Below are 9,811 nucleotides of genomic sequence, written 5' to 3' on the forward strand. Positions count from 1 at the left end.
GTCTATCGACGAAGCTGTTGAATTATGGCAGAATTTGTTTCTAAATGTTATTGAAAAACATATGCCTGAACGGTGTAAAAGAGTAAAAGATAATTTTTCACCTTGGATGACTTCTGATATCTATAGACTTATGAAGAAACGAGATAAAGCTAAAAAGAAAGCATATAAATGTAAAGATGAAAATATGATGAATGAGTATCGAAAGTTACGAAATAAAGTTACAGCGGAAGTTCGGAAAGTAAAGAAAAAATATTATGTTGATAAATTCTCCCAAAATAGTAAAAATTCCAGATCTACTTGGAGTTTGTTGAAATCTATCATACCAAATAAGAAATGTGATAGCTCAGTCCATGTGAATTCTGATAATTTTATTGAAACTGCTGATCATTTTAATGAATTTTTCGCCACAGTGGGAAGTACTTTAGCAGAGCAAATTCCTGATGCACCTTTTATTCACAGTAAAGCTAACTCTGTTAATGATATATTTGAATTTACTTTGGTGACGGAAAGTGAAGTTTGTAAAATCATTCGTAGTTTGAAAGAGGTTAAATCCATTGGTTTTGTTAAGATATCTGTTTATATGCTGAAATTATGCGCTTTTGATATATCACATAGCATTGCTGATTTGATTAATCTATCTCTGTTAAGTGGTAAGTTTCCCAAGCCATGGAAAAGGGCAAAAATCATTCCAATTCATAAAAACGGGCATAAAGATTATCCCTCAAATTATCGACCTATTTCAATATTGTCATGTGTTTCAAAAATTCTCGAACGAGTTGTTCAAAGACAGATACTAGCTTACCTACACAAAAACAATATTCTGACGTCTGCGCAATCTGGTTTTAGACCACAACACTCCACTATTACTACCCTTATGAAAGTCACGGATGACTGGCTTCATGCAATTGATAGAAATGAATATACAGGAGCTGTTTTTGTCGACCTCAGAAAAGCTTTCGACACAGTGAACTGTGATATACTAATGAAGAAGCTTAAGGAAATAGGCATTGATGGTACCCCCGGAGCTTGGCTGAGAAGTTATATGACGGACAGAGTCTGCCAAACATTGGTCAACTCCAAACTTTCCTCCGAATCTAATATAACGTGCGGGGTCCCTCAAGGGTCCCTTTTAGGACCACTGATTTTTATAATCTATATCAATGATTTGGTACAATATATTAAAGTATGTAAAGTGCAATTATATGCCGATGACACCGTTTTATATTTTTCTCATTCTTCAGTATACAACATTGAACTTGCTCTTAATCTGGATTTAGAAAATGTGTATAACTGGATGTGTCAAAATAAGTTAAGTGTAAATTGTCAGAAAACTGTATGCATGTTATTTGGAAGCAACCACATGATGTCCAAACAAAATGTTTTACGAGTCTCGCTACACAACACTCCTCTGAATCAAGTACGTGTTTTTAAATACTTAGGTCTGTGGTGTGATGAAAATTTAAATTGGAAATATCATATTGAAAAGATGTTGATGAGTATTGGAAAGATGGTAGGTTTTCTCGGTAGACTAAGACACTCTGTAAGTGAATCGATTCTGAAATTAATTTATAAGTCATTGATTCTTCCTCACTTTGATTATGGAGACATTATATATGGGTCATCGTTTAAGAAACACCTAGATAAGCTACAAAAATTACAGAATAGGGCCGGCCGAATTATATTAAGATTACAACCTGATTCTCATGTTTCTGTTCTTGAAATGCATAACGCTTTGAATTGGCAACTCCTTGACCAAAGAAGGCATCATCACTCCCTTACTCTTATGTATAAGATAATGAACAATTTAACTCCTTCTTATTTAAAAGATGAATTTGAAATTGTAATTCATTCCTACCCCTCCCGTTTTGGGCAAAAATTAAGACTTCCCAAACCTAGAACTGAATATTTGAAGAAATCATTTAAGTATAAATATGCTAAGGAATATAATGACCTTCCCATGGATATCAAAATTTCCCCCAGTGTTCATATATTTAAATCTAAAATAAGTATGTTTAAGGTCACTGCCCCGTTGATTTAATTTTTTTTTTCTTTTTGCTGATGAAAAAGAGTTATTACAGAATTATTTGAATTAGTACAGATTATTGAAAGTTATGATTTATCATTTTTCCACTCCCTTTCATTTGTATCCTTCTCTTTTGCTATTCGCCATTCGATGTTGTTGTTGTTGTTGTTTTCTTTCTCTCAACCTATGTATACTGTATTTCAAATATGTACATTTTTACAAGAGTTATGTATTTCACAATGTCACATTGTATTTGTATAACTTCCATGTTCTGGACCCCATGGAAGACCAGCGATGCCATGTTGGCATCGCTGAATATGGGCCATCCAGCCGTTGTTGTTTTTATACGGAAAATAAAATCAATCAATCAATCAATCTGTTTTGTTTTATTTTGTTTTGTTTATATTTCTTTTCCCCAAAAAGATTCAATGCCCTTGCCAGACAAGAAGACTACCTTGCATTTCGAAAGAACATCTCGCAGTACCACGGCTACATCTGGATGCCTTGCATCGGGGCCGCTGCGCTCCACAACGTTTGTTTGTCCACGGTGCAGGACGAGGCGAACAACCACGAGGACGATCCCCACCTCGTAGTAGGGAACCCCAAAGAGTTCGTCAATTTCTGGGATTTCTGGAAGCGGAGAAACTTTACGAATCTGCCGTCAACCGGTACCATTTCCATTTTTGTGATTGTCCTTAAATTCATTTTGTTTGAAATTCCATTTCAGTACTTTTTTGGTTTCTGCAAATTCTTTATGACAAAATTCCTTAAAGGAAATACATATTCATTATCATCATGATGAAACTAAGTGTAGTTACAATTTGGCATCATGATATAACATAACACAGTCTGATCAAAATCAAGCGTTCTTGTATTTTCTAATGTTTTCTTATGTTCGATTGGATTTGACTTGTTTTGATTTAATCTGAATTTATTTCCACTTTGTCTTCACCTGAACCAAAAAGTCATTGAGTTACAATTATTATAAAATTGAATTTTGTTACAAATAATCTAAACGCATACTCCGATAACATAATATCACATTTGCAACAAATGATAAATATATGGTAGCCATATAAACCAAAGTGGGGGAGCCTAAGTCAAAAGGAAGGCCTTTATTACTTAGACTACCGAAAACTGAATAACATAACAAACCCGTCACTTAAACACATAACAACAACAAAGTATATACCAGAATGGTATAAAGAAAATTTCAACAAAGAACTGAAACTGAAACTCTACATGATGACAGAAAGATGGGATGAGAAGATACGAAACAGAAGGAATAGATTTAATAAACTGAGATGAGAGGAGAAAGAAGAGGTGGACATGCAGAGGAGATGATATCGAGCAGAAGGATGGATAATTTCAACCTTTGTAATAATTCATTTATAAATTGTCCCTTGAAATAAATCCAAGGAGATATTAATTCTACCCTAATTAATTATAGAGTTTAGGCCCTGTAAATGACAGAGGTGTGGAGATAAATTTGTACAATATTCCAGTTCCTTTCGATATGTAAGGAGAGGCGTTGTTTACATGCTGGTACCATGATGCCTGTGTGTGACAATAACGAGAAATTTGACATATCACTATAAAAGATCAGATTTTTTATGATGATATTTTGTGGTACATTTACGCTTCTCTGAGTGATTTGAAAATACAGAACTTAAATTTGACTCGTGTTTAAAGATTTCACTTACATTGCAATACATATTTGAATCCTAATGAATTCATTACATTGATCAGTATTCTTTGGCGTTCGTAGGCATGCTAGGGGAAAGTAAAAAGATTGGGCAAATTATTTGTATAGGGCCCCATTTTTTTTTCTCTCTCTCTTCTTTCGTTCTTTAAAACAACAACGAAAACATGGTGAATAAGATGAGCGAAAATGAGAGGAGAGTTTTTAGTATTATTATAGTGTTCATCAAAAAATAACTGTGGACCTAGCAGGAAACCTTTCTGGATCTCCGCAATCAATATAGGATGTTGGATTTTTTTTAATCATTAATAGAAACATAATGCTGCCTACTTGAGAGGTAACTTTTAATTAATGACCTAAGGATGCCCCGTATTCCACAATTTTGACATATAATTTGTGGAGTAAAGTTCTGTTACCAACGACATCAAACGATTTTTTTATACTACTATCAATAATCGAAGACTTTTCTGTGAAAGGAAAATAAATTTGTGATCTTCTCTAGTAGTTAAGTTATTAAAAAAAAAAAAAAAAATCTGTAGAGATTTTTTTTTTTACTTCAGCCACATTGAACTTTGGCAAATATTTAATCCGAAAAATAATCCAATCTGTTGTGCAATTTTTCTTTCGATTATTTTGATATGCATGGTAAAAGAATAAGAGAACGATGAGTTTTGGTTACTTCTGGTAAGATCATTTCTTCTTCTATTTTTAAAACAAATTACAATTACCTTTGCTTTTCATAAAAGATCAGGACAACATTCAATAGAGATTGGTTAATTAGAGGTATCTTCCCCTGCCAAAAGTATATTACGAACTATTCTTTCTGACAGGGTTCTACATAGTCCACGTAGCCCTGCAGTTGTGCGAAGAAACTCACGTCTACGGTTTCTGGCCCTTCCCTCTGCGGCTGGACACGGGGTTCGAGCGGGTACCTTACCATTATTTCGACGACATACTGCTGAATAAGAAACACGGAATGAGCACCGAATTCTCCAACCTCGTGCAGTACCACGAGCTGGGACTCTTACGACTACACACGGGGAAATGCCGGGGACGATAGCGACGAGTCGCTGGGGTAATTTATCCACCTGTCAGCTGCTGTAAAGCCAAGGTCTCGAGCGTGCAAGTACACAATTGGTAATTACTGAAGTGGACACTTATGGACACGCATGTAACCGTCCTGAATGGTGAGACATTCTTGTCGTGTACGTTAACTCCGTGGTTACTCTGAAACAAGGTATGAACATTTTTGAAAATTAGACTATAAATCAGGATTAATCTGCTAAATATTTGCTTTCTCGTAAGTACGTGTATTTCGTACATGAATTGATTGGGTGATGATTTCCCAGTGTAATGTACGCTACAACCGCAGATGCATTTTCCTTGATATAAGAAAGTGACTATCATTCTTTTGCGTATGTAGCTTTAAAATTTGTCACTGTTTTTATTCAAGTTGACAGTCGGCGGTGATGATGAGAGCAAAGCAAGAAAACACGTCTAAACTATTTTTGTGACTTTTTTTACAGAAACAGGTGCATGAATCAAGAAGCGATGAATGTCTACTATGCAGTAGTCTTGTAGTTTAACCAAGAAATAGTATTGATTGAAGGACGAGATAGTGGATAGAAGTTGTTGGTGATCATTATTGCGAAAATAACGATATCGCCAAGTTTCGTGCAGACAGCCATTTGATTTAACGACACGATGGGATAAGTGGAGAATAGCCTTATGACTAAAAGAAATCATGAACAAAAAAGCAAGCTTAGTCCTAAGTATAATGTGACAGTCAAGGTGTTTAAGAATTTTTAATGGGATGAACATAGTGAGAACTTCAAAACACACTCTCACTTACTGTGAAAAGTGCATTATACAGGATATGCTGAAAGTCGGTATCTTTCTCTCAACCAACTACTACGGCTTGACTATTTGCAATAGCGCATTAAGAGAAAGCACACTTCAATTTGGTTCTGTTTTTTGCACCAAATACCTGTCCTTAAACTCGTCAGCGGTCATTCTGATATCAGTACGACATGCATCGTGTGTATCTTGACTATATGTATATCTATTTCGAAACATTGCGACGTAACGGAACATTCGATCGTTTAACATGGTACAGAACAATGTCAACTTTTTACAAAGAAGTTTGTTGCGACCAAAATCACAGTGACAATGATCGCACAAAAACAATGAATCAATATTCAGGTGGTTTATTAACAGCAATATTTCAGCTGCAAATCATGTCCTTACCACTTATGATCGGATTACTTAAACTATTTATTATGTTACAGTTGAATGTTATAATCACTTATATGAAGCGTCCAAAGGGGGAATACACTACGTATGAAAACGAGATATCTTAAGGGGAATTCGTTTCAAAGGGGAAATTTTTGATTCCCTTTAAGGGTTTTGCAATGTTTTTCAACGCCTTATCATTGATCTGGGGCCTCAGGAATACTCCCCAGTAGGGCACCGATGACGTAGTATATGTGTAGATTGAAGACTGTACCATCAATACAATTTTATGGGTGATTGGCAGCCATGCCAAAAAAAAAAAAAAAAATAGGGTTTATACATCGGATGTGCACAGAAAACGGGTCATTGAGGGAATTCAGGTACAGTACTCTCCGCGTAATCGGGTATCGCTTAAACGGGTACTCCGTTTAATTGGGTAGTAATGTCAGAATCAGTTCCAATGCACATTAAAATTACCTGATAATCGGGTTGCCTCTCCGCATAAATGGGTAAATAATTTTATTCTTATCTCATTTCTGCCCACATTTCATCGCCTATATAACACTTAAAGAAATCACGAATGTCAAATTTTCCACGGCTAATCGCATTCTCTGCTTAATTTTGCAAAGCAGACCGATCATTTAGGGAGTGATTAAACATGAAAGCACATGTACACGTACCAACTTGTCACACGTAAACGAACATTACACATGTAGCTGGCACTCACAATTGCATAGACAGACAGGTGTTTAGTGCAGTGTACAATGCATGTACAGTCATGTACATACACATTGTGTGTGTCCATTGTGAATGAGCCGGGTTCTTCTGTTAATCGGGTACTCCGCTTAATCGGGTAAGAAACGCTCTGCCCGAGCCTACCCGATTATGCGGAGAGTACTGTATATCTGCTTTTTTTTTTTTTTTACTTTTTTTATTATCAAGATATAGAATTTAGTGGAATAAGATGTATTTGTGCTCTTGTCAGTTCAATGCTGAATTGAGCCCATATCAATGCATAATTTTTCAAAAAGGGTGATATTTGCATTTTTTCTGAATATTTGCATGCCTTTTATCAAAAATCCCCAAACTATTATTTATTCCGCATTTCCTCTTATGACTAGAAATAGCTTTATAAAGTATATATTATACATGTATATAGCAATATCACGATAGAGGAATGCATTAAATGAAAAATGCTTTGGTATTGTATAAAAAAAAAAACATTTTTTTTTTTTGGGGGGGGGGGGGGCTCACCCTTCGTCAGGGATAAAAGTGCTTATGAATTTTCACAGTGGTATCAGCGGTATGCTAGTACTGGCAATAAGCACAAAAATATGAATATAGCGGCAGCAAGGGGCTTAAACCCATAATCATGGCCAGGCCCGTAACTAGGGGGGGTTGAGGGGTCTCGAACGAACCCCCCCCCCCCCCCCCGCTAGCGAGCAGGGTCCACTTGAACAAAAAACAAAAACAAAAAAGTGAAAACTTCTTCCCAAAGCTCCAAATACGACAGAAGAATGATTTCTAAAGATAAAACCAGAACAACAACCAAAATAAAACAAAAACAAAAGCCAAAAGCCAGCATGACCCAAACTCGACTAACGTCTCTTGTGCTTCTCCATATTCATGGGGGGGGGGGGGGGTGGGCAGGGGTGCCCCCCAATAAAATTTTTGGGGGGCAAAACGAGTTTCTGCCCCCCCCCCCTGCTCCTCTGTAACAAATTATTAATCAATTATTGGAAGACCAATATGAACAATAAAGGCACTTTTCTTGTCTTAAAAAGGTGTCAATTTCATATCCGAAAATGCAATTTTTTTTAAACCTAAGTTTAATTTCCTAGAAATTTACTTTTAAATGATCTATAAACACGACTTTTGTACTCTGTTTTAACAAAAAGTCCCTATCGTGGGAGGGGGGTATCCCCACCTCACACCCTCCCCCTGCTCGGTCGCTTCGCTCCCTCGCCGAGGATCTTACACCGTCACATAAATGTACCCCGTATTTTATAATCATAGTCCTTCGCACTAAATTTTTCCATTATGCGTAATTTCCTAGAAATTTACTTTTAAATGAGCTGCGACTTTGTACTCTGTTTTTTACAAAAAGTCCCTCCCGTTGTACCCCCGCTCGGTCACTTCGCTCCCTCGCCGAGGATTTCACACTGTCACATAATGTGCCCCCGTCGACATTTTGCCCCCCCCCCCCCCCAAAAAAAAAAAAAAAAAATAAAAAAAAAGTGTTCCGGCGCGCTTGTACAAGAACAATTCAGTATATAGGCACGAAGATGATCACTGATTCATGTGTCAAACCGAACTATTAAAGGTGAAGAATGGATTGTTTTTACGTTTGAAAATATACCCCTCCCAGAGTGAGACCCTATCCCGCTTGGTTGCTTAACTCCCTCAGAAAGGTCCACTATTTCTAATTTTGAACCCCCCCCCCCCCCCATAAAAATCCTAGTTACGGGCCTGATGGCGGTGTGATGTAAGGTGACTTTATGTAGTGACAAGAGAATTACACCGAAGACCATTATCATGTGTTGCAAACCCCTTTGAGCTTTCGGGCTTTCCGCCCTTCATCAGATCAACCATGGTTGATGATAATATAAGATATATATTTATCATCACTGTCGTTGTATATTGTTAACGTTCATCTGACTAAGGCGAAGCCCGAAAGCTCAAATAAAGTGGTTTGCAACACAACTTCGTCCTCGTTGCAATTCAGTTGTCACTATTCAATTCTGTACGTATCGTATTTATCGGTTTTTGCTTTCAAACTCTTCCTGTAATAAAATTTGATATTCTGCACTGTTATAGTGTTTCAGTAGATCAAATATTCTTTTAATTGTGAAGTATTTTCAGCAGTGTATCATTATTTAATGAATGTATTTTTTTTTCAATTATAAAGTGCTCCTCGTGGTGGCAATTGTTAAGAATATACCGAAGATACAATATACGTACGTGTTCACTCAATCATCTTCGTGTGTGATGCTTTCAAGTCTTATGGTGACCAACAACATCAATATATCATGTGTATGTATACATGAAAGGATATCTATCTATGAAATTAGGAAATCTCTATCATATCTACTTCATATTCAATGAGCTCTGTGAATTTTATAATAGACTCGATACCAATTATTTTTTGTTGAAATGCCGGTGTTTTGGGAAAGTTGGATACCAACATCATGGAATCTATAACTATGAATTGAAAGTTCATGTTCATGATGTTCGAATTTTGTTTGCAATAGTCAAGGTGAATAAAGCAACTGGTCCGAATGAGATTACAAACACGATTATCAAAGTTTGCAGCCAACAACTTTCAGGCGTCTTTTCAACGTACATTTTCCAATCATGTAAACCCTGGCGATATTCCACCAAAATATGGGAATCATCAATACAAATTCCAATCCCAAAAGGTAACCATATACCCATAAGGTTGAATCATAATCGGCGGGTAATGAAAAGTTTGGAGAGAATTCTTATCAAACTTCTTAAAGACCAGACGGACCAGACTGGTCGTTCGATCCAACTCAGTTTGCCTTTCAAACAAATAAGGGTGTTAAAGATGCTGTGTTTTCCTTCTCACGTCGTGTGTACAAACATCTAGAACCCGCAAGGCTTTTGTAAGGTCAGTGTTTATTGATTTCTCAAGTGATTTCAACACCATAGTACTGCACACAAATTATAGTCAATAGTTTTCGTCTCATTTTGATGTCGCTCCCATTGGTTATAGAATAACATTTGATTTTTCTTGTCAACATACCACTGTGGTTTAGTGTAATGAAATATTCTCTGATGTGGGAAAGATTACCATAGTGTGCCACAGGGTTGTGTGCTCTCTTCTCTGTTCC

At 36.5% G+C, this 9,811-nt stretch overlaps 1 protein-coding gene across 1 annotated transcript in view; it reads left to right on the forward strand.

Annotated features, from left to right (window-relative positions):
• LOC139716525 (uncharacterized) overlaps positions 1-4,978 on the forward strand; it is a 57,137-nt gene extending 52,159 nt beyond the window's left edge. The window contains exons 7-8 of the mRNA XM_071628065.1: positions 2,447-2,691; positions 4,556-4,978. Of these exons, the coding sequence (XP_071484166.1) occupies positions 2,447-2,691; positions 4,556-4,785 (475 nt within the window). The 3' untranslated portion in view covers positions 4,786-4,978. The remainder of the gene's footprint in view (positions 1-2,446; positions 2,692-4,555) is intronic.
• The last annotated feature ends 4,833 nt before the right edge of the window (positions 4,979-9,811 follow it).

This window comes from Diadema antillarum, unplaced genomic scaffold (assembly GCF_040938485.1).
Source record: "Diadema antillarum isolate AM-2024a unplaced genomic scaffold, OU_Dant_1.0 scf00000066, whole genome shotgun sequence".
NCBI lineage: Eukaryota > Metazoa > Echinodermata > Echinoidea > Diadematoida > Diadematidae > Diadema > Diadema antillarum.